Here is a 25730-nt window from a genome sequence, read left to right as displayed (position 1 = left end):
AACAAGATACATTTTCAAATTTTTGTTGTTAAGAAAAAAAACAAAAAAACAGTCATCAGTTAAACTGTACACAAGATACATTTGGCTGCAACATCACTGCCCTTATTACCCCTTTAAAAGCAAAACACTGAAGGGAAAAAGTAAACACCCACAGGCTTTATATATATAGATAGAGGGTGCACTTTGAGAATTTCAGAAGCTGCTTGCCTTCTCATCAGTCAGTGTAGAGGAACTAAGGAATTTATTTTTGAAGGAAATCTAGTAGAAAGGATCAGAACATTTAAAATAAATTCCCAGCATGCTTCTGGAACACATGAAGACAGGGTTGTTCGTGGATTCAGAAATTATCCAGGTAAAGGGGCTTACACAAAGCTTCAAAATGCTGCTGAGAGTCCTTGCCTCTTTGGTTCTACTGATTTTGAAAACACTGATTTTGCGGAGCCTTCTTGTCACTGTAGTTGTTGCCTCTTACAAAAAGGGGAAGCATATGTTACCGGTCCATTCCATTATCTTTAAACTAGACTGGCAGAGTCTTTTTGCTGCCCTAGACCAAAAGATTAACGTTCTAAAACAGTAAGTCTGAATCAGATCTTTTCATCTGACTGTGTTTCAGAGAGAATACAGAAAAAAGGCACGTCAAAGATTTTCTGTTGTGCCAGGGGACTGCGTTTAAGAAGCTATAAATGTCATTTGTTTCTCAACAAAATGCATATTGTGTTAAATTTGTTAAAGAATGTATTTTCTTATACACGTTTTCATTTAGGTCTACATTTTTCATGTAACAATTATTTACAAAATTGTTCCTGGGATCATGCACATTTTGATGGATAGCAGAGATAATCCCATAACAGAAAACAATTTCAAGACAACAAACTAGACTGAATTCTATATTTAATACATCCCCTGCAATCATCAGTGTCAGTAGGTAAACGGCTTCGATGTACAACAATCAATCCGACAGTCATACAGATAGGCCTAGAGCCAAGGGGAATGAACCCTTTGCCACAGCAACCTTTTAAGTCAAGATAAAAGAGCTGTACATGCCAGTGGAGTTCACGATGAACAGACATCCCAATTTCTGAAATTTGATCAAACAGCCAACGCCACGGGGAAAGTTCACCATCCCATTTCCTCATTCGACCTCAGAGCTCTGTTCCTAGACCGTCCCCAACTCAAATAAACATAGTTGAACTCTGTGTCCAAACTATCAATAAACTACTCTCATCCAGTGAAGAAGCACCCACTACCAGTTCCCACACCCCAGGTAGACTACTTTCTGAAATACACATTCTTTTACTTGCTTTTCTAATAAAAGTCAGCAAAAAAGTTTTATCATCAATCAACTTTCAGCATTCATAGAATAAAACAGCATTCCTGAATAGGCTAAAACTTCATTTCGACCCCAGCATGGTACATAGGTAGTTATAATTACAATATTTAGTGACCTTCATCCCACTCCGATCTGGATAATACTGCAGCAGCACTAGTGCTTCCTTCTAGACTTCTCAAATGCCTCTGGGAAACTGAGTCATGAGTGAAGTCCTTTCCAACAGACTGCTCAAAGGCCATCTCTCCTCTTTTCTAGTCAGAATTAAAAGAGATCACTTGTGAGACCCCTCGGGGCTCAGCAATGGGTCCAATCGTTCTCAACATATTTACGAGGCCTTGCAGGCAAAACTGATTCAATCTTTTTAAATCTATTTTTTCTCGGACGCTGCCGACAACCAACTGTTTGCTAAACTAACAGATGAAGACGGTCTGTGACAATTAAACTTTAAGTAATGTCTATTCACCATTGCCAGCTGGACGAAGGCCTGGCCGAAGGGCTAGTGCACTGTCCACGAACAACACGATTTTGGACACAGGCTGCGATGTGGCACTCCCCTCTTCCTCGCAACCCTATAATAGACCTTTATTGGTGGCCAACCCTAGGTAATATGTAGGGATGGGGATGCTATGTGCTACTACCCCATGTGATCATGAAAGAAAACACCGCTCACTAGCCTTCAATGTTTCTGTAATCCATTTTTCCATGTATAACTCCATACTGGGGCCCTCTGCACTTTCTAGGAGGGTGGTCAACTCAATGTTGCATCTTTCACAGCTTCCTTCATAATCTCCGGGTCAAGAGAACACACTGGTTTCCTGAGACAGGACTTTAAGCACCAATGTCCTTACCTCTACTTTCATTACTTGTTTGGTTACCTTGCAAAAGGAGAGCGCCTATTAGATTTTCCACCATGGCAATGGTTTCCTCAATTATCTCTGATAAAGCCTTTATTGTTTTGAATAACCTCTACAATAGTACTTGAGGCCTCTATAACCTTCACAAATACACCCAATTCCAGGCGTTTCCTAGGCTTGTTCTTGTAGTATCAACACTTTGGTTAAACAGGTGGCAAGATGGCTCGCCACGTTAAACACTTGTTGCTGACACGTGAAGCAACCTGCATGACTGGAGTATATATTTTTGCAAGGTTTTCAAAGCTGTCCAAAGATGAACTGAGTACCATTAAATAGCCAGTAGTAGTATTGCAAATTTTGAGCTCTTAGAAAATTACAAAACTACGTAACAAACAAGCAAATATAATATGTATACAGCAAATTATCTCCTTATGAGCGGTCTTAATTTTGTTATGAACATGGGCATTCGGATGTCAAAATGCACCACGAATACACAAAAAATCTCACTACAGTCCTGCAATAATCGGTTTCAAGCAACTCCTGGCATTAGAATGCTCTTGTCCTCCACACTGGGAGAGGATAAACAGCAACTTCAACTCAGAAGGTGTGAAGAAAGAAACTAAAACAATAGAGTGGAAAAGAAAACACAAACTTCTTTTTCAAGAAAAAGGAGGATATATTCTGGTGCCTGAAAAGCTTCTTCCCTCACAAATACCAAAGTAAATATGAAGCTCTTCCTGAAATGTGTCTTTGCTGGCCTAATGCAGAGATAAACTAGTGTTAGGCATAAAGTTGGGGGCAAGGGGTGTGGCAGGGAGATATCGTATCCAGGAAGGAAGATGAGTGAAGAGTGAGTGGTGTACATAACTATGAAACAAGGATTAGGGCTGTCAAGTGGCCTGATGCCATGGATTACTTTTTTGGCATAGCCTGGCTTTTTTATGCTAAATGCAGCTGCATTTTGGGACACAAAGTTTTGTTTGAATGACTCAAAAATGATGAATACATAAAGTGACACTATAAGAAAGTGGCTCTGTATATACTGTTCCCAAATAGGTACAGTGTGTATAGAGTCCACAGTCCCCAGAGGTTTGGCAGAGGCTAAAGTTAGATATAACCTTACTCTTTAAAGTGGTAGCTTGGTCGAGCAGTAAGGCAGTATCAGAGGACAGTGTAAAGCATTTGTTGTACACACTCAGCCAGCAAATGGTCTCACACTCAAGAACTGAACTCTAGGCCAATGGTTTTGTATAAAAATATATAATTGTTTTATTTTAGAACCAACAATAGGTATCAAAATATACTTTTTCAGAATGAGATGCTTTAGTTAAATACTTTCAATAAGCAATAGACTTTTGAATGCAATAGTTGCAGTTGTTGCAATAGGCAACACAATTCAAACACAATCATAACATTGAGCTCAATAGGAATTTCTAAGTAAATGCAATTAATTACTTTTAGGATTACTTTTCTAACCACAGGACTGGATCCTAGATTCAGTCCTGGGACATTTCCTGGAAACAGGTGAGTAAATACGTTTTGGTTACAGGTATGATTTTTAAGGAATATTATTGTATTTTAAAAAAGTGGACACTTATAAACTTTTTCACATACAATCACCAATGTTATCCTATGGGAGAAAATTCACTTAGCAGGTAAGTAGGGTTATCTTTACTTTTTCTTACTCAGTGTTGAATCCTGGATCCAGCACTGGCGCATCTCCTGTAAACAGTTAAAAAATTGCCTGTATAACAAAAACAATTTCTTTCAAGGAATATTTGTAAGTTTCAAAAATCGACACAGAAGAATTTCTGGCAAAAACCAGGCAATGTTATCCTATGGAGGAAAATCAAGTTAGCGGTAAGTACGGTTGTAATTACTTTTCAGGGTCAGTGCTGGGCACCAAGATCCAGCACTGGGATCTCTCCTGATAACAGGTGAGTAATTTCGTTTTCGTTATTCGGCTGATTTTAGGTGAATATTTTAAAGTTTCAAAACTAGACACTTAGAAGAATTTAAAAGCGAAACCAGTCAATGTTACCCTATGGAAGAAAAGTGAGTTATCGGCTTTTGGGTAAGTACTCGACTGGCAGAGTTAAGGTTCTGGGCATAGACTCAGAGGTCTCCCAGGGTCAGGTAGGTACAGTTGTTACACCCTCAGCGCCACAGGAGCAGCCAAGTGCAGAGAGTGTTAGGCCCAATGTTATCCTATGGCGGGCCGGGGGCCTTTGGTTGGTGGCTGCTGGCAAACAGGCCACGCGGCTGTGGGAGCTGGGCTCCTGGTCACTTACTCAGGGCAAGTGGGGGAAGTAGATTAGGATAGAGGTTCCACTTCCAGCAGCACTCGGGCGGCTGGGTGCAGGGTGCTTTTGAGCAGTCGGCGCTCAATGGTTTCCAATGGAGAAGCTACAAGACGAACAAAGGCTGCAAGTCCGGGGACGAAGATTCTTCAGGTGCGACCATCACTTCGAGAGGTAAGTTGGGAAGCTGTAGGTTAGGTAGGCACCCAGGAGCTGGGCACAGGGGCCGCAGGGTGCAGGCGTGTCCTTTCGCGTCGGGAAATCTTACCCTCAGCTGGTCGCGGTTGGAGGAGTCCCTGGTTCTGAGGCTGCAGGCATCAACCGGAGCGTCGAGGTGGGTCCTTGGGTGCTGGATTCTGGGTCACAGTCACCGGGGGGACGTCCTAGTGGTCTTTGTCCACTCCGGCACAGGCCAGGCTTGGCGGGTGCAGAGTGTGCAGGAGTAGTGGTTCCTGGTTGGCACCAGGGGCTTGTTACTTGCTTTGAGCAGAACCATTGCTCGTGGGAGTCCTAATCTTTTTAGAGTCACAAGGCAGTCAGGTCCTCCGGGGTTTTCGAGGCTGCTTACCACTGGAGACGCTGGGTTTCAGCAGGAGCAGCTTCGATGGTCGACAGGCCTGTAGGGCTGGGGCCAAGTCAGTTGGTGTCTTCCTCTTGTTAGCAGCTGCACGGCAGGTCTTCTTTCTTCTTGTTCTTCTTGCTTGTTTCGGATTTGGCATCCGAGGAAGGAAGGTTCAGGGTGCCCCTAAAAACTAAATTTAGGGGCGTTACAGGTAGGTATAGGGCAGGGACCAATGGGTCCCTTCCCTGGGGTGGGTACACCCCCTATCCTGCCACTCTCCAGTGGGAGGGGGGGCAGGAGCCTAGTCCTGATTGGGCAGGGCTCCCCCATCTTCAGGATGCCAAAAGCCCGGAGATGTGCTTCACCTCGCCTCCCCCACCTGAGGGGTGGGGTTGGCAGAGGCTGGCACACCCCCTTTCCTCCCTTGGGGTTTTTCGCCAGTCTTCCCACCAGAGTGGGGGCCAGAACCGGTGGGGGCCAGTTGCTGAGTACAGCAAGTGGTCTGGAGAAGCTCACAAATGCAGCATGCCTTTGAAGCTTCCCCTGCCCATCCTGGGGAAGGAGCCCTAGCACCTCGCCCAGGATGTGCATTGTTGCAGGCCCAGGAGAGCGGATGGCTCTCTACCCAGGGATCCAGCAACATGTCTGCTGTGTGACAGCCTAGGCAGCCTCTCAGACAGGACGTGGATTGTAGGTTAGGTTCAGAGGGCAACTCTAAGTTGCCCTCCGTTGTGAATTGTACATTAAATCCCACACTGGCATCAGTGCGGGTTTAATGTGCTGAGAAGTTTGATACCAAACTTCTCAGTCTTCAGTGATGCCATCATGGTGCTGTGGAGTTAGTGTTGACGACGTCCCAGCACCATATACTCTTAATGGCAGCACTGCACTTGCAGTGCCCAGGAATGGACCTGGGTACTGTAGGGGCACAGGGCTCATGCACCTATAACCACACCACTGGCATAGGGCACCCAGCTAGAGGGGTGACTGAGGTATGCCAGGGCAGTGTGTGTTGTGGGTATAGCACACAGAGATGTGTGCCATGTCGACTGTTTTGTTCTGCACCAAGACACTCAGCCTACAAAGGCAGTGTGTGTGTGTTAGGGTACAGGGCCTCTAAGGATGGCACAATAAGTGCTGCAGCCCTTAGGGGCCTTCTCTGGTTACAAGGCCCTGGGTACAATTTACCAGGGGCTGACATGTGGCCAGAGATGCCAATTGGGTTTAGGCTTCATGCAGTTTTTAGGGAAGGAACACAGGCCCTGGGTGCCTGATTGGCAGGAGCCCAGGGCACACTCCGTCAAAGTACATCAGCAATTCAGCAAAAGGTGGGGGCATACCATGCATGAAAGATGGCACTGTCTCACAAACACTGGCCAAAAAGCTCGGACTGGCCACATGATACATATGACATGCCACTTGGCAACTATGGAAAAAATTGATTTGGGAAAGTGGGAACAGAGCAGGTGAGAAACTGAGGGTGGTGGATTATAAAAATAATTAGGAAATAGCGAGATAAAGCATTTATAACAAAGAGGGACATAACGTATTAAAGAAGGGGAGGAGGAGAGAGAGGAGAGCACACCAAAACACTAGGATGACGAGAGAAACATTGCAGACAGGAAAGTAGAGTGCCATATAATGCAAGGAATGAAGAACCATGAGTCCTACATTATAAATCATGGCAAGACACCTATGGCATTTAACAAGGCACTTGGTCTGTGACTTTATGGCTCCATATGATCACAAGACCCCTTTCTAATTTGCAATATTCCATAAAGTTTGACTGGAGGTACTTAATTCCATATACCATAGACCGTTGCCCCTCTAATCAGGTTCTTATTTGCAATTCTTGTGCACCTTAAATATAAGAAACAAACTGCTTTAACCCCTTCTGTGCTCACGACGGCCGGGAGCCGTCATGAGTCACAGTGGAGCTGTGCTCATGACAGCTCCCGGCCGTCGTGACACCAACCCACGGGGGAAGCGCTGGCGCTCCCCCCGTGGGACACCGATCTCCCTGTGTTCACCGGGGAAGGCAGGGGAAGTGCTTCCCCTGCCTCCCCCCACCCCCCCTGCCACGTCAATGACGTCAGCGCGCGAGGCACGCTGACGTCATGAGGGTTTCCCTTTGTTTACCCGACGCGCTGGAAGTCATTTGCTTCCAGCGCATTGGGGAAAGGAAGGTGAGTTTTTCACCGTGGAGGGTGGGGGGTATTTTTAAAAAGGTATCGGAAGAAAGGAAAGGGTTTTCCTTTCCTCTGATGTCTTTTTAAAGAGCATTCCTGCTGCACGATCGCGCTGGTGCACAATCGTGCAGCAGGGATGCTTTATTTATTTTTTATGCTTCAAATTGTGTCGGGAAGCGGCCCCTTGGGCAAGGGTCGCTCCCCATAGGGGTGATTTGTAAGTCGTTGGTTCTGCCCCCCCCCCCTCTTTGAAGGGCAGATTCATTATTTAAAAATGTAATTTTGAATGTGTTTTTGCCCCACTGGGCCACCAGGGATTTTCATTATTATTATTATAATGCCCAAATTGTGTCGGGGTGTGGCCCCTTGGGCAAGGGTCACTCCCCTTGGGGGTCAGTTGTTGGTGTTAGAGTCTGCCCCCCTTAGGGCGGCAGATCCATTATTTATTTTTTTAATTTGAAGGTGTGTGTGCCCCCACTGGGCCACCAGGGAGTTTTTAAAGCCCAAAATGTGTTGGGGAGCGGCCCCTTGGGCAAGGGTCAATCCCCTTAGGGGTCATATGAATGTAGGTGGGTCTGCCCCCCCCTTTGGGGGGCAGATCATTAATTATTTTTATAATTTAAAAGTGTGTGTGTGCCCCCCACTGGGCCACCAGGTTTAGTATTTTTTTTAAGCCCTAAATTGTGCCGGGGAGCGGCCTCTTGGCCAATATTATGTAGTTGGATCTGCCCCCCTTAAAAAACTGTGCGCGCGCCCCCACTGGGCAGATCTATTTAAATAGGTAGGTGTGTGCCCACTAGGCCACCAGGGATGTTTTTTTGTGTGTCGGGGAGTGACCCCTTGGGCAAGGGTTGCTCCCATAGGGGAGCAATTTGTTTAGGGGGGGTCTGCCCCCTGTGTCCACTAGGCCACCATGGATTTTTTGTAAATTAGATTTGTTTTTGGAGAGCGGCCCTTTAGGCAATGGTCGCTCCCCTTTGGGGATCATTTATTTTGGCCCTTTCTGCCCCCTTTGGGGGCAGATCGGCCTTGTGAGTCTAGGCCCATTCGCCCCATGGGGGGCAGAAGCAATTAGACACCAGGGATTCTTTTCGGGAGCATTTATTCGGGCCGTTTCTGACCCCTTGGAAGGGCAGATCGACTCAAACAGTTTTATGGTATGCCCACTAGGCCACCAGGGATTGTTTCTGTGATGTTGGGAGCGGCCCCTTGGGCAAGGGTCGCTCCCCTTTATCGGGTAATTATTGTGGTCGTTTCTGCACCTTTGGGGGCAGATTGGCCATATGTGTTCATGCCCATCTGTCCCCTAGGGGGGCTGAAGCCAGTAGACACCAGGGCTTTTTAAATGTCGGTGTTGGGGAGTGACCCCTTGGGCAAGGGTCGTTCCCCCTTTATGAGGGTGAATTTTTGGCCTGTTTCTGCTTCCTGTTGGGGCAGATTGGCCTTATGTTTTTTAGGCACACCTACTACCTTTGCTTGGCTGGTGGATAGTATGTGGACTAGTGCATTATTTGCATATGTGATTGTAATGTTTTATTTTTCCTTTTTATTCTAGTGTAAAGCTTTTGATTCCTGTTTGCGGTTTCGACAGTGGTTGTTCTGCAGTTTTGCGTAGTTGTATTTTTTTGGTAAGAAAAACTTTTTTGTTGTATTTACTCCAAATGAGTATTATTGTCATGCATGAAAGAATTTTTTTGCAAGTGGTGTCATAATAGCAGCATATATAGGTAGTGTTTTGAGCATGAAATTGTTTGCGGTGTGTTTTGCATTCTCTTATGTGTAATTTTCTTTTCTTTTTTAGTGGGATATTGTTGATCCTTACTGTGTCTGTGCAGAGTAGGAGGTGGTGAGTCTAGCTGCTTCTGGCACGTGAGGGGTATTGTTGGAGTATATAGGTCTTTCTGATTGAAAAATAAGTAATAGACAAAATGTGTCTAAGTGTTTGTTGTTGTTGACTTGTTTGCCAATTTACCTTTATTAGTAAGGATTATGGCTAGCCGTAGAATGACTGCTCAGCAGGTTGTTGGTATGCTGCTTGAATCTTCCTCTGAGCAGGATTATGAGACTGACAGTGCGTCTGAGGGAGAGGCGGGAGGGGAAGATTCAGGCAGTGAGTTTCCTCTCCATATGGAATCATCGGATGATGAAGATACTCTCAGTGCGGATGAAGGTACTCTCAGTGCGGATGAAGTGCCTGTTTTAGAGGGGGGACACTGATGTGCCAATGGTGCAGCAAGAGACATCTCTATTGCAACCTGAGGTTGCAAGGCTTTCTACTGGAAGTGCTGGACTCTGGTTTGATCCTAACATGATGCAGCCGGCGTTGCCTGCCTTTAGCGTGGATGCAGGGTGTTGAGTGGATTGTGAAATTTTTTTGTCTAAACAGTTTTCAGTTGTTTATGATGATGTATTTTTGGCTCAGATTGTTGAGCAGACTAATTTGTATGCTGAACAGTTTTTGAGGGACCACAGTGCCACACTTAAGCCCCACTCTAGAGATACCCGGTGGACTCCCACAAATCTGAATGAGATGAAGAAGTTTTTGGGTTTGACTTTTTTGATGGGCTTGATAAGGAAGCCGTCCATGGCTTCATATTGGTCTACCAGTCCCTTGATGGCAACGGCCATATTTCCTGCGATTATGACCCATGATCGGCATTTACTTTTGCTTTGGATGCTGCATTTTGTTAATACTTTGGCATTGCCACGAGATCACCCTGACTGTGACCGTCTTTTTAAGATTCGGCCTGTACTTGATCACTTTGTAGATCGATTTTCAGAGATCTATTCTCCTGGGAAAGAAATATCTATTGAGGAGTCTTTGGTCCTGTTCAAGGGCCGTTTGTTTTATAGGCAGTACATCCCTAGCAAGAGGGCACGGTATGGAATTAAGCTGTATATGTTGTCTGAGAGTAGGACAGGATATGTTTTTAATTTTCGTGTGTACACTGGGAGGGATTCCACTATTGACCCCCCTGGTTGTCTGTCTACTTTTGGAATTTCAGAGAAAATTGTGTGGGATCTTGCTAGAGGACTGTTTAACAGAGGCCACCATTTGTACCTTGATAACTTCTACACTGCTGTGCAATTGCTTAAGAAATTGTTCAAAGTTGACACTTTTGCTTGTGGCACAATCCGCTCTAAACGTAAAGGTTATCCAAAAGAGCTTGTTTCCAAAAAACTTCAGAGGGGGCAGAGCAGTTCCTTGCGTAGTGATGAACTACTTGCTGTGAAATTTGCGGACAGGAGGGCTGTGTACATGCTGACTACCATCCATGATGAGTACTTCACCTGTGGCTGTTTGGGGTCAGTTTGCTGAAGTACGCAAACAGGTGTGCATTTTAGACTACAATAAGCACATAGGTGGTGTTGATAGAGTAGATCAGAGGCTGGAACCTTACACTGCTATTCGGAACTCGTACATTTGGTACAAAAAGTTGGCCATCCATCTCTTCAATTTAGCAACTTTCTATGCTTTTGTTGTGTACAAGGAGTGTTCACCTGAGTCAAAGTTGACTTTTGTTCAGTTTCACCAGTCTGTGATAGGAAGCCTTGTTGTTGTGGAACAGGCAAGTGTTCCTAGAGTTGGAGTGGTGGAGGATGTGGCTGGATTGAAAGATCGCCATTTTCCTGACTTAATTCCTCCCACGCCCAAAAAAAACCAATCCCTGTAAGAGATGTAGAGTCTGCTTGCGAAGAGGTGTGCGGAAGGAGAGTCGTATGCACTGTGCCGATTGTCCTTCTAATCCTGGGCTGTGTGTGCCCTCATGTTTCAGATTGTATCACACTAAAAAGTGTTTTTGGGAGTAACCGTGAGTCTAATAGTGTACTGCCTTGTCTGTATGGTTTGATATAGTTGTTCAGTTTCACGTTTGGCAATAGAATGATGTCTTTCATTTCTGCTGCTGTTTTTGTAGTTATAGTTTGGTATCTAATTCCAATTGGTTTGTGTTTTCTTTCTTGTTTAAAAAAAAAAGTTATGACGGTGTGCGTGGACTGGCGGTGGGCTGGCAGTGTGCGTGGACTGGTGCTTGGCTGGCAGTGTGCGTGGACTGGCGCTTGGTTGGCAGTGTGCGTGGACTGGCGCTTGGCTGGCAGTGTGCGTGGACTGGCGCTTGGCTGGCAGTGTGCGAGGACTGGCGCTTGGCTGGCGGTGTGCGAGGACTGGCGCTTGGCTGGCGGTGTGCGAGGACTGGCGCTTGGCTGGCGGTGTGCGAGGACTGGCGCTTGGCTGGCGGTGTGCGAGGACTGGCGCTTGGCTTGCAGCGAGTGGACTGGCGCTTGGCTTGCAGCGAGTGGACTGGCGCTTGGCTTGCAGCGAGTGGACTGGCGCTTGGCTTGCAGTGAGTGGACTGGCGCTTGGCTTGCAGTGAGTGGACTGGCGCTTGGCTTGCAGTGAGTGGACTGGCGCTTGGCTTGCAGTGAGTGGACGGGCGCTTGGCTTGCTGTGCGTGGACGGGCGCTTGGCTGGCAGTGTGCGTGGACGGGCGCTTGGCTGGCAGTGTGCGTGGACGGGCGCTTGGCTGGCAGTGTGCGTGGACGGGCGCTTGGCTGGCAGTGTGCGTGGATGGGCGCTTGGCTGGCAGTGTGCGTGGGCTGGCGCTTGGCTGGCAGTGTGCGTGGGCTGGCGCTTGGCTGGCAGTGTGCGTGGGCTGGCGCTTGGCTGGCAGTGTGCGTGGGCTGGCGCTTGGCTGGCAGTGTGCGTGGGCTGGCGCTTGGCTGGCGGGGAGTGGGCTGGCGCTTGGCTGGGGGTGTGCGTGGATTGGCACTTGGCTGGTGGTGTGTTTGGACTGGCGCTTGGCTGGCGGAGTGTAAGTAGTGACTAGCTGCTGGTCACTACACACACTGCTAGCCAAACGCCACTCCACACAATCCGTGAGCTGGTGTGGTTGGTGTGTCAGGAATGTGAGCGTGTGAAAGTGATGGGCCCTTGAATGGCGCTGTCTGCTGGTGTGAGTGTTGTAATGTGCTGGGCTCGCGGCTGGCGGTGTGAATGGTTTTGTATGTGTGACATGTATGAAAGGTGTATGAATGGCCTGTAAAGAGGTTGGTGCCTTGTCGTGGCTTTACAGCTCACGAGCTGTGAGTCAATGGTTCAGTTTCTCGTACTTTCAATTATTAACAGTGCATTTCTTTTTTGTGAAATCTCTGGTTAATACAAGTATATATACTCAATCAATCATGAAATTTGTATAGCGCGCTACTCACCCGGAGGGTCTCAAGGCGCTTGGGGGGTCCGCTACTGCTCGAACAGCCAGGTCTTGAGTTGCTTCCTGAAGGAGAGGTGGTCTTGGGTAAGACGGAGGTGGATGGGGAGGGAATTCCAGGTCTTGGCTGCCAGGTAGGAGAAGGATCTTCCTCCCATGGTGGCTTTTCAAATGGGGTGGGGGGGGGTGTCCGCTACTGCTCGAACAGCCAGGTCTTGAGTTGCTTCCTGAAGGAGAGGTGGTCTTGGGTAAGACGGAGGTGGATGGGGAGGGAATTCCAGGTCTTGGCTGCCAGGTAGGAGAAGGATCTTCCACCCATGGTGGCTTTTCGAATGCGCGGAACGGCGGCGAGGGCGCGGCTGGTCGATCGTAGTTGGCGGGTGGGTGTGTAGAAGGTCAGGCGGTTGTTGAGGTATCTGGGGTCTAGGTCATGGAGGGCTTTGTGCGTGGGTGAGGAGGCGGAACGTGATTCTTTTGCTGACGGGGAGCCAGTGCAGGTCTTTCAGGTGTCCGGAGATGTAGCTGTGACGGGGGAGGTCCAGGATGAGTCGTGCGGAGGCGTTCTGGATGCGTTGGAGTCTTTTCTGCAGTTTGGCTGTGGTTCCGGTGTAGAGGGTGTTTCCGTAATCCAGTCGGCTGGTGACGAGTGCCTGGGTGACCGTCTTCCTGGTTTCGGTGGGGATCCATCGGAAGATCTTTCGGAGCATGCGTAGGATGTTGAAACACGATGACGAGACGGCGTTGACTTGTCTGGTCATCGAAAGGGAGGAACCATCGCTCACCCTCGTGCCAAATCCAACCAGTATAGATGGTTGTGTAGATAAAAATTTATATTCTGTTTTCGTCAAGCAGGGTGTACCTTGTTCCTTTTTGTGAATGTTGTAATGTGTTGGTTTTGTGCCATGGTGTGAACGTTCGTGTGTCTCACGTATGAAAGGTGTGTGAATGGCCTGTAAAGCGGTTGGTGCCTTGACGTGGCTTAACAGCTCACGAGCTGCGAGTCATTGGTTCAGTTTTTTGTCCTTTCAATTATTGACAGTGCATTTCATTTTTGTGAAATCTCTTGTTAATAAAATGTTATATACTGAACCATCATTTGCCCTCGTGCCAAATCCAACTAGTATATGTGTGTGCTTGAGGAATAGATGGCTGTGCAGTAATCTTTGTCTGTTTTTTCTCTCTGCCAAGCTGTACATTTCATTTAAGAATAACCTAACAACTGTAGTTTTTGTCGTAAACTACACACCCATGGGAGTGCATGGTGAGGTCTCTCTTGTGGATCCCAACAAGTTATCTTACCCACAATGTCCTGCAAACCTCAAAATGTGACTGACATTTTCCTTGCATTATTTTGCCTAAATTTTCATGCGGCGGATAGTAACAAATTTCCAACCCCCCTGCATTTCTCCAAGTATCCCAATAGAAATGGTACCTCACTTTTATGGATGGGGCAAGTACCCGCAGCAGGGAAGGGCCCAAAACCTATTGATGTGACATCAAAATTACCCATCACAAACCAACCTGGTTTTGCAAGGGGGGGGGGGGGGGGGGGGGGTCACATGAGTTTTTGGTCAGGGGCTCGGCGCCCATCTAGGGACACCTACCAAACCCACACATGTCTGAAACCTAGATACCCAGCGGCTTCCAGGGAGGTATGGCTTGCGTGGATCCCCCAACGTTTCCTTACCCAGAATCCCCTGCAAACCTCAATTTTAGCTGAAAGAAATCACTTTTTTCACACATTTTCTTGGGGGAAAGTTGTGGCATCACCGGGCTCACACAAATTTCCCACCACCCAGCGTTCCCCCAGGTCTCCCGATAAAAATGGTGCCTCACTTGTGTGGGAGGCCCAAGTACCCGCGACAGGCAAGGGCCCAAAATTTAGTGAGGCGACATCCAAATTGTGTATTTTGTTCCCATTTCAGAAATACATAGGTGTCTTTCATACCTATTTTTCCATGTATACATTTTCCCACAATAATTGCTATATACCCGGAACATAATAAAAAAACATTACAAAATGCTGCTCAGTTTTTTACTCTGGATTCGTTGGGTTCTTGGTGAACCTACAAGTCCTATATATCCCCACAACCAGGAAGGTCCAGCGGATGTAGCGGTGTATTGCTTTCAAACAGCTGTCATAATTAGAAGAAGTTACAGGTGAAAACGTTGACACAAAAGGCTGCTTTTTTCAACTAATTTTTATTTTTTCCTATATTTAACTGTTAGTTTCTATAAAGAAACATTGATGGATCTACACAAATGGCCCCTTGCTGAGTTCAGAATTTACTTTTCAAAAATGTATAGCTTTACAGGATCCATTATTGCTTTCACACCCATTTCTACCATTAACTGGAAGGAGGTTGAAAGCACAAAAAATAGCAAAAATAGGCTATGTCCCAGAAAAATGCCAAAACTGTAAAAAATGTTGGTTTTCTGACAAAATTCTGTCATTCCCTAAAAGCTGGAGAAATGGTGATTTCAGCCGCACAAACCCTTTTTTGATACCATTTGCAGAGAAAAACCCAGATGCTTTCATTTGCAGCCCGTTTTTCCCATTTTTCACAAAAAAACAAAATGTTGCTGTATTTTTACTAATTTCTGGGAACCCTCTAGGAGAATCCACAAACCCTGGGTACCTTTAGAATCCCCATGATGTTGGAAGAAAAGGACACAAATTTGGCGTTGATACCTAATGTGGTCAGACAGTTACAGGGGCCTAAGCGCGCACTACCCCAAATAGCACAAAAAAGGCTTAGCACAGGAGGGGAAAGGCCTAGCAGCGAAGGTGTTAATGCTGCCCGGGATGCAGGTGACCCTTTCAGTGTACACAAGAGAATCCACCGCTACCACGATAATAGAGCATCGACCAGAACCGTTTCGTTCACGAGAGGCAAACATCTGATCAAAAACTTATCACGCGAACCACAAAGAGCAGTTCTTCAGGCCATCCTCTAGGTAGGTGCATCAATTTTCAGAGTATTCAGCTATATGCCCTTATATGCAAGTGTGCTTCTCGTAGTCTATCACTAGGAGGCTGAAAACGCTGCTACAACTTATGGCCTCCCAGTAATCGCTCCCCCTCTAAAGGCTTCATCTGCAGTCTAGTATTTGTTCACTTCAACATTGGAAAACGGCTGCAGCTCTTTCCACCACCCCATCCTCAAGCAGGGTCCATTCTATTGAAACCACAGAGAGAAGACTTACCCCACTGCCCTCATTGATCCAGTAACTCAGCCACCAGTTGCTGAAGGCCGTACTCCCCACATTGAGTATAAAGAGCGCCATGATGACCAGGAACGCAAAGGGGCCACCGGCAGCCTGGATGTAGACACCATAGACAGACCATGGCACGGACCCTTTTCCTTTCTCCTCCAGCTGCATCAGCTGGCCTGCTGATAAATAAATAGAAAAAAGAAGAAAGATTTATCCTTTCCAATTAAAGCTAGGTTCAAACTAATCTCTGTTCTTGATACAGCCCTATGTCCATCAAACCACCCAAAGTCTACAAACCTCAGCAGCAGAGTCTTGCCTTCCAAGGATAAAACTTCTCAAACTGCTAAACAGCACTCAAGGGCATGATACATCTGATCTGGATTAATGATTGGGCTACTTTTAGAGATATATGTGATATTGCAGTATTTAAAATTAAAAAACACTGCCCACAAGGAAAGCCCCATCGTAGACTATCCTAGAATAAGAGCAGAACATTTTGAAAGCAATCTTATGCCTACTACCTCCAGGTCTCCTGCAAGACTTCAGTAAAAATGTACTTCTCATTGATAACGCATGGGTTGAATGCTATATAGGCATCCTTCAACTGACTATTTGCTGGAAAACAAGCAGAGCGAGATCACTGGGGGAAGAAGAAAGGGGTCAGGTAGCAAGAAGTGTCAGAGAGCAGAAACACCGTACCATCCTCTTTCTTCACTGCTTTCTCCTTCTTCATGGAGCCAGCTTTGCTGCCTTTCTCCAGGGGTTTCTTGGGCACAGTGGTTGAATTCTTCTTCTGGTTAATCTGGCAAGGTGAAAAAAAAAAAATCAAAAATGGTTAAAATCCAAGATGATACAACAGCTGATCCTCAAGAATGTACACAATTTTGAGATGTCCATATCTTCATAAGTACCATGCTCCTCTAACTAGATGGGATTACTCTGGTATACTATGTACAATGATAACTAATTTCACACCTGGAGTGTTCCCTGGACTACACCTTGTGAGATTCAAGCACATCTATCACACCAGACAACCTGTCATCCTCCCTTAACCTCAACTAAAGGTTTATGTTTCCCTCTACTTACCCTGCACCACCACCTGCCCCGCTATGTAATATTAACTATGCCAAGAATACAACACACAATCAGCACTCCAAAAACATAGGTTGTTTAACATTACAATTTAGCCAGTTTCAATAGGTGCTGGGATAGCATGCAAGAAGGACAAAGACACAAGATGGTTACTTACCAGTAGGAGTAGTTTTATAGCTTGAAGAGGTCTGGATTCACATTCTGTGCATTATTCTGCCATATAGGGGTTGGATTCTGAATGGTCTTTTTTCATCTTTTTTTTCTTTAATGTGGGCATCGATCACCATTTGGTAGTATGTCCATCCCCGGATGTTCCTGTGCATAGTCGCCCTCTTCGATTTCTTTTTTCTTTCTTTTCTAGAACACTTCCTCCTTCTTACTTACTTTCCCACCTAGTTGCGTCGTCTCTCGTTTTCGGGAAGGTTGGTGGGTTGCATGTGAATCCAGAAAACTCTTCAAACTGCAAAACTACTCCTTCTGGTAATTAACCTTTGCACCATGAATTCTTTTCTGGATTTATGTGCTGTGCATTAGATTATGTAGCTGTATCTCTTCCCATGGGTTGGTTGGGATGAAATGAGGAAGTGTTAGCAAACGGGTATTGTAGTATCTTTTGTCCCACCTGTGCTTACTTGTTTATTTGGATGTCTACACAATGTTTTGCGAGGTTGCGTGGTGATGCTCATGTCACTGCTGTGCAGATTGCATCCATGGGTACATTTGCTAGAACGCTAGTGTTGCACCCTTTTTCCTTGTTGACTGGGTCTTGGTTGTGCAGGCAATGTCATCCCTGCCCTAGAATATCAAGTCTCTATTGTTTCTACAATCCATCGTGAGATTGTTCCTTTAGTGACTCGGGAGCCCTTGGATGTGTTGGCAAAGGAGACAAACCACTGGTTTCCTTTACCAAACTACTTAGTTTCTTGTAGATAGTAAATTAATGCCCTCTAACATCCAAAGCATGTAGGTCTCTTACTGTCTGTTTTAGGTTTCTTGAAGAAAGCTGGTAGTTGTATGCTTAGTTTGACATGAAAGTTGGTTTCCACCTTCGGCAGAAACTGTGGGTTTGTTCTGCGAACGACCTTGTCCTTGTGTAGTTGCAGGTATGGTTCCCCCGATTATTAGCGCTTGCAGTTCACTTACTCTGCGCAGTGATGCGACTGCAATCAGAAAGTCTGTTTTGAGTCTGAGGCATTTGAGACTATTTTTGTGCATAGGTTCAAACAGTTGTGTCATTAACTGCGTCAGCACGGTATTCAAGTTCCACAAGGGTGCAGGAACCGATCTTGGCGGTGCGGTTCTTTTATTCAACTCCTTATAGAAATCTTTCATCATGGGGCACGTGAAGAAGCGGTAACATGAAGTGCCTCTGGTGTAGGCTACTATAGCTGCCAGGTGTACGTTTAAGAATGAATAGGTTAGCCCGGTATCTAGTAGATGAGTGAGCTATGTTAATACAGTTTCTTGTTTCGTCCTAGTTTCTGAATAATTGTTATTTGTGCACCAATGAATATATCTTTGCCATTTTGCTGCATAACATCTTCGTGTAGTAGCTTTCCTGGATTCCTTAATGATTGTTCTCAGCATAAGTTGTAGGTTTCCAATTTCTAGATATTTAGGAGCCAGGCCGCTAGACTGAGTGTTGCTGGCTCCACGTGGTACACTCTCCCCTCCTGTGTTGCAAGTAGATCCTGTTCTGCCTTTTGACCTCTGAACATCTCTAGTGGGTGCGAGAACCAGGTTTGTCTGGCCCATTGTGGTGCTATGAAGTTGAGGCGTTTCCCTGGTTATTTGGCTTTCTCCAGTTCCTTCGGTATCAAAGAGATTGGTGGAAACGGGTAAGTAAATCTCCCTGACAAGTTTATTGACAGCGCATTCCCCTCTGAATTGGTTGTGTTGAAACCTGGAGGAGAAGTGTTGGCATTTTGCGTTCTTTGCTGTTGTGAACAGATCTATTCCTGGTTTCCCCCAGGTTCTGAAGATTGTCTCCCATTTCTTGTAGCCAGGCTCCCCATGGGGGCGGTGCTCAGCCTTAGAATGCAGCAGCTTACGTGTTGTGGTGGTCTGGGTGGAAAGCTGGGTGCTGACCATAACAATGTATCTTGGCTTGGATTTGGTGCAAGCTCTAGGTCGACCACAGATGATGGGCATCTTCTAGTATCTTTTTGTCCTCTGGGACTTCCTCCCCTTCTGGCGCAGAAGGACTGGAGCCAATGATCCCTGGACTGGGTTGAAGCGCCGGCATATTGGAGGGTTATCGTATTCCTCTTCTTTGGTGCTCAGCGGGTCTGTTTCGCCAAAGATGTCTGGCATTTCAGGTGCTGAGCGAACATTCTGTTATGGGCCGAACGCCTGTTTCTCTGCTGCCTAAGGGTCTTCTTGCTCCTGAAGACGGAGCATGAGTCGCAGCGGGTTTCGTAGTGTTTTGGGGAGAGATACACATTACAGGTGGCATAGAGATCTGCCAAGGGATATTTCAAGTGGCACTGAGGGCATCCATTCCATTACCCTTTATGCCTCTTCAGTCTCTGGAGTTGATGCAGAAGAAGTGCGGCCCGGAGGAGGAAACGACCTTAGGGCCAGGAGGCCCAGTCATCAACAACAATGTCTGGAGTGAGTCGAGCAAAAATGAGTTGACAGAAGGAGCATCAGAGTAGAAACCTTCTCTGTGACGGTAAAGGAAGCAACGGGGTCCTGCGATTTCCATGTTCAGCGTCGAGAGAAGCAACATTGATAAATCCGAACCCAATGGCAGAAAAAAAATAAACAATGTGGTTGGTGCCCATACCAGAGGAGAAGTCACCAATACCACGTGACTAAAAAGACTTCTTCAAAGAAGAACAAGTAGCAAACTTCCAAGTCCAACACTAGATAGCAAGTGTACGCAGAGCATGTGTATCTACAGCGACACATGCCATGAACACTAGGTTTCTCTTGCACAATATGGAACTCTCCTAGAAAAGACTATTCCACATTAAGAATAAAGCCACCTTCTTATCCAACTATTTACATGCAAGCATTTTATTATTTTCAAGACAGACCTTTGTCCCATCTTCCACTTCTTCCTTGCCCTAAAGCTGTCCTCCTGCCCCATGACCAAGTCTTAACATAGAGACATTACAACTCAGACATACGCAAAAAACCCCACTCATGACATTTCAATTTAGGTTGCATCTGAGGTGCAATCATTTTGATTTGGATACAAAGGTAACCAGATCTCTACACAAGAACCAGTACTTGGAAAACTTAAAATAGCCCTCCAACATGATTACCGTTAAACACTTGACCATGCTCAAGGTCACCTCTGGCTGTGCAGTTCAAGTTAGGACATAAACTTAAGCAGATTAATCGTTTTGACTTTAAACCTGCCTTTACCTTATTTGAGGTGCGTTTCTCCAGTTTGAGGTCGACCCAAGATTGGTTACAAACACACACAAAAATCTCACCTAGGTGCCAAACAAGAAGCCTTACAACAAGCATTTGCAAAGCAATAGGTATCGCATTTACGAGAGTTTGAGCTATTGGCACTGTAAATAGCAATGACTTTTGTTTTGATTTTCAAAACATAAATAAAAGGCATTGTCATTTACAATGCCAGTAGCTTAAACTCGCATAAATGCGAAAACTATTGCATTGCAAATGGTTGTTGTTTAATGTGGTGACATCCTGACAGAACCAGTAAGCACACCTTTTGAAAAATAAAGTACTCCTTTTTACAGGTAATAGCACTGTCTGGACAAGGATTTATTCAGTGGTGTTGCATTCCAGTGAAGGGAAGTATTTGCCCACACCACCTGCCCAGAGTGGTTCTTGGGCTGCTCTGCTTCACCTAACCTGGAGTGAGTTAAATGCTACAATGGGGTATTTGGTTCCCAGCAAAGGAACGATGCAGACTAATTTCATGTGAAAAACATCCTTAGCAACTAATAACCAGCTTGCTTACAACCCTCACTCACTCCCCCCACCCCCTGTAAATCTCATTGGTCTGAAAATGGGTTGTACATCAGCTGGGACTCCACCAGATTAGCGATTATGTAATATCACTTCCTATGAGGCTGTCTGGTATCAAAAGGCATGTGAAGTCACTTCCTGTACCCCAGGCATTTTGAAGAACCAACTTTAGATGGAGGTTAGGCCGAAACCTAGCCTCATATAATACAGTTATGTGAGAAAATGGCTCTGTATATACTGTTCCTTAATAGGTACAGGGTGTACAGAGTCCACAGTCCCCCAGGGTTTGACAGAGGCTAAAGTTAGATATAACCTTACTCTCTAAAGTGGTAGCTTGGGCGCGCAGTAAGGCAGTATCAGAGGACAGTGTAAAGCATTTGTTGTACACACTCAGTCAGCAAATGGTCTCACACACTCAATAACTGAACTCTAGGCCAATGGTTTACATATAAAAAATATATGCTTGTTTTATTTTAGAACCAACACTTGGGATTTAAAATATACTTTCTCAGAATGAGAGGTTTCATATAAATACTTTTGCAATATGGAATTGACTTTTCTAGAAAGTTACAAGTGGTTGCAATAGGCAACACAATTCTAAACACAACAATGCATTGAGCTCAATGGAAAATTCAAGTTATTAGCAACAGATTACTTTTTGGAATCCCAGGACTGGATCCTAGATTCAGTCCTGGGTCAGTACTCAGAATCAAGTGATGAAAGTCGACTTAATTACTGTAATGATTTTTAAACAATATTTAGCTATTTTAAAAGTTGACACTTAGAAAATATTTCAAAAGAAAACAGTCAATGATTCCCTATGGAAGAAAATTCAAGTTGCAGGTACAGTATGTTCTCGTTACTTTTGTAATCCAGTACTGGGTGCCTAGACTCAGTACTGGGACCTTTATCCAAAACAGGTAAGTAATTACGTTTTCAGATATTATACGATTTTTGAAGAATATTTAAAGATTGCAGAAATTGACACTTAGAAGAAATTTCACAGAAAACAGTCAATGATTTCCTATGGAAGAAAATTGGGTTACGGGTAAGTACAGTTGTAAGTATTTTTCAGAGTCAGTGCTGGGCACCAAGATCCAGCACTGGGAGCTCACCTAAGAGCAGGTGAGTAATTTCGTTTGTTACTCGGCTGATATTTGGTGAATATTTTAAGATTTGAAAAGTCCACACTTAGAAGAAATTTCAGGAAAAAGCCAGTCAATGTTAGCCTATGAGGAAAATAGAGTTATCGGTTTAAGGGTAAGTACTCGACTGGCAGAGTTGAGGTTCTGGGCATAGACTTAGGGGTCCCCCAGGGTCAGGTAGGTACAGTTGGTTCACCCTCAGCGACTCTAGGGCGGCCGGGTGCAGAGTGAGTTAGGCCCAATGTTATCCTATGAGGGATAGGGGGGGCCTTGGTTGGTGGCTGCTGACTGGCAAGCCACGCAGCTGTGGGAGCTGGGCTCCTGGTCACTTACTCAGGGCAAGTGGGGAAGTAGGTAGGTGTAGAGATTTCACTGCCAGGGTGTGAGAAAGTGGCTCTGTATATACTGTTCCCTAATAGGTACAGGGTGTACAGAGTCCACAGTCCCCCAGAGGCTGATAGAGGTCAAAGTTAGGTATGACCTTACTCTCAAAAGTGGTAGCTTGGTCGAGCAGTAAGGCAGTACCAGAGGACAGTGTAAAGCATTTATTGTACACACTCAGTCAGCAAATGGTTTCACACACTCAATAACTGAACTCTAGGCCAATGGTTTATATATATAAAATATATGCTTGTTTTATTTTTAGAACCACAAAGGGGGTAAAAATATACTTTCTCCGAATGAGAGGTTGAATATAAATACTTTTGTCTTAAGCAATAAATTTGTGTAAACAGTCACAGTTGGTTGCAATAAACAATCCTATTTCCTAAACATAACAATGCATTGAGCTCAATGGTAAATTCAGGTTATTTGTAATAAATTACTTTTCAGATTACTTTTGGAATTCCAGGTCTGGCTCCTAGAACCAGCCTGGGGTCAGTATTCAGAATCAAGTGATGAAAGTCGACTTAATAACTGTAATGATTTTTAAATAATATTTAGCTATTTCAAAAGTTAGCACTTAGAAAATATTTCAAAGAAAACATTCAATGGATCTCTATGGCAAGAAATTCAAATTGCAGGTAGAGTACTTTATCGTTACTTTAGTAATCCAGGACTGGGTACCTAGACCCAGGACTGGGGTCCTTATCAAAAGCAGGTAAGTAATTTCGTTTGCAGAAATGGTACGATTTTAAAAGAATATTTCAAATTTGCAAAAATAGACACTTAGAAGAAATTTCACAGAAAAGCAGACAATGGTTTCCTATGGGAGAAAAATGAGTTAGAGGTAAGTATAGTTGAGAACACTTTTCAGGGTCAGGGCTGGGCACCAAGATCCAGCACTGGGAGCTCACCTAGGAGCAGGTGAGTAAATTCGTTTTTGTCACTTGGCTGATTTTTGGCGAATTTTTGCAGTTTTGAAAAGTTCACACTTAGAAGATTTTTGAAGAAAAAGCCAGTCAATGTTACCCTATGAGGAAAATGAAGTTAGCGGTTTAAGGGTAAGTACTCGACTGGCAGAGTTGAAATTCCGGGCATGGACTCAGGGGTCCCCCAGTGTTAGGTAGGTACAGTTGGTTCACCCTCAGCGGTTTCAGGACGGCCGGGTGCAGAGAGAGTTAGGCCCAATGTTATCCTATGAGGGATAGGGGGGCCTTGGTTGGTGGCTGCTGTCTGGCAAGCCACGCGGCTGTGGGAGCTGGGCTCCTGGTCACTTACTCAGGGCAAGTGGGGAAGTAGGTTAGTGTGGGGAAGTAGGTTAGTGTAGAGAGGGCACTGCCAGGGCCACTCGGGCGGCTGGGTGCAGGGTGCTTTTGAGCCTTCGGGCGCTCAATGGAAATCAATGGGAATGTTCCGGTTTGGAAAAAGGCTGCAGGCTCGGGGACGAGGATGTTTCAGGTGCCACCACCACTTCGAGAGGTAAGTTGGGTAGTTGTAGGTTAGGTGGGTACCCCGGGATTGGGCACAGGGGGCCGCAGGGCGCCGGGTGCAGGGGTGCCTTTTGACGTCGGGAATCTTACCCTCTGGTTGATCGCGGCTGGGGTGGCACTCGGTTCTGAGGCTGCAGGCTTCCTCCGGGATGTCGAGGGGCGTCCTTGGGTGCCGGACTCGGGGTCACAGTCGCCGTGGGGTCGTCCTCAGGGTCTTTGTCCACTCCGGCACTGGCCAGGCTTGGCTGGTGCAGAGTGTGTTGGGTCCGCGGTTCCGGGCTGCTGCCAGGGGTTAGAAAATAGGTTTCTTGAGTAGAGCCTCTACTCATGGGAGTCCCAGGGGCTTAGAGCCAAAAGGTAGCCAGGTCCTCCTGGGTTGGTGAGGTTGCTGGCCACGAGAGATGCCGCGCTGGTGCAGGTTCGAGAGTCGACAGGCCCGTAGGGCTGGGGCCTAAGCAGTTGGTGTCTTCTTCTCTTTTTAGCAGCTGCAGGGCAGGTCTTTGTTCTTCTTGCTCTTCTTGTAATTTTCTATCTGGAATCTAAGGAAGGAAGGTTCAGGGGGCCCCTAAATACTAGATTTAGGGGCGTTACAGGTAGGTGAAGGCCAGGGACCAATGGGTCCTTGTCCTGGGGTGGGTACACCCCCTATCCTGCCTCTCTCCTGTGGGAGGGGGGCAGTAGCCTAATCCTGATAGGGTAGGGCCTCCCATCTTCAAGATGGCGAGAGCCCGGAGATGTGCTTCACCTCGCCTCCCCCACCTGAGGGGTGGGGTGGGCAGGCTGGCACATCCCCGGTCCTTGTATGGGGTTTCCGGCCAAGCTTCCCGCCAGAGTGGGGGGTTGCAGTGGCCTGGGGAAACTCCAAATGGCGGCCTGCCTTTGAAGCTTCCCTTTGCTCATCCTGGGGGAGGAGATTTCTCACCTCACCCAGGATGTGCATTGTTGCAGGCCCGGGAGAGCAGGGGCTCTCCCACCCAGGGGTCCAGCAACGTGTCTGCTGTGTGGCAGCCTGGGCAGCCTCAGAGCAGACGTGGATTGTAAGTTAGCTGTAAGGGGGCATCTCTAAGATGCCCTTTGGCGTGCTTAGTACATTAAATCCTACACTGGCATCAGTGTGGGTTCAATGTGCTGAGAAGTTTGATACCAAACTTCCCAGGCTCAGTGTTGCCAATATGGTGCTGTGGAGCTCGTGTTTGACAAGCTCTCAGCACCATGTACTCCTAAATGACAGCACTGCACTTACAGTGCCCAGGAATGGACCCGGGTACTGTAGGGGCACAGGGCTCCTGCTCCTGTGCCCACACCATAGGCGTAATGCACCCAGCTAGAGGGGTGGCTGACATATGCCTTGGCAGTGTAGGTGATGGGCATGGTACACAGTGATGTGTGCCATGTCGACTTTGTTTTGTCCTGCACCCAGACACTCAGCCTGCAAGGGCAGTGTGTGTGTGTAAGGGTACAGGGCCTCTGAGGGTGGCACAATGAGTGCTGCAGCCCTTAGAGGCCTTCCCTGGCCACAAGGCCCTGGGTACCTAGGGTACCATTTACTAGGGGCTGACATGTGGCTAGGGTTTGCCAATTTGGAGTTTGTGTGGTTTAAGGAAGGAACATAGGCCCTGGGCACCTGATTGGCAGGAACCCAGGGTACACTCAATCGAGGTACATTCAGCAATTTAGCAAAAAGTGGGGGCATACCATGCAAGAAAGATGGCACTTTCTCACACAGGGCCACTCGGGCGGCTGGGTGCAGGGTGCTTTTGAGCTTTTGGGCGCTCAATTGATTTCAATGGGAAATCTCCGGTTTGGAAAATGACTGCAAGCTCGGGGACGAGGATTCTTCAGGTGCCACCACCACTTCGAGAGGTAAGTTGGGTAGTTGGAGGATAGGTAGGTAACCCGGGATTGGGCACAGGGGGCCGCGGGGCGCCGCGTGCAGGGGTGCCTTTTGGTGTCGGGAAATCTTACCCTCTGTTGATTGCTGTTGGGGGGGCACCGTGTTCTGAGGCTGCAGGC

The 25730-nt window shown here is 46.4% G+C and overlaps 1 protein-coding gene across 5 annotated transcripts in view; it reads right to left on the bottom strand.

The window, feature by feature from the left end:
- Nucleotides 1-25730, bottom strand: part of ABCC5 (ATP binding cassette subfamily C member 5) — a 343171-nt gene that overhangs the window by 91350 nt on the left and 226091 nt on the right. For 3 of the 5 annotated variants that reach the window (XM_085635619.1, XM_085635621.1, XM_085635622.1), the window contains 2 exons: nt 16358-16460; nt 15650-15837 (listed from right to left, as the gene is read on the bottom strand). In XM_085635619.1, the coding sequence (XP_085491745.1) occupies nt 15650-15837; nt 16358-16460 (291 nt within the window). The remainder of the gene's footprint in view (nt 1-15649; nt 15838-16357; nt 16461-25730) is intronic. The other 2 variants (XM_085635623.1, XM_085635620.1) reach the window with 1 other exon arrangement.

The sequence above is a fragment of the Triturus cristatus genome, chromosome 11 (genome assembly GCF_964204655.1).
Source record: "Triturus cristatus chromosome 11, aTriCri1.1, whole genome shotgun sequence".
NCBI lineage: Eukaryota > Metazoa > Chordata > Amphibia > Caudata > Salamandridae > Triturus > Triturus cristatus.
Note: the sequence above shows the minus strand (reverse complement) of the source record. Positions and strands in the feature narration are given on the sequence as shown.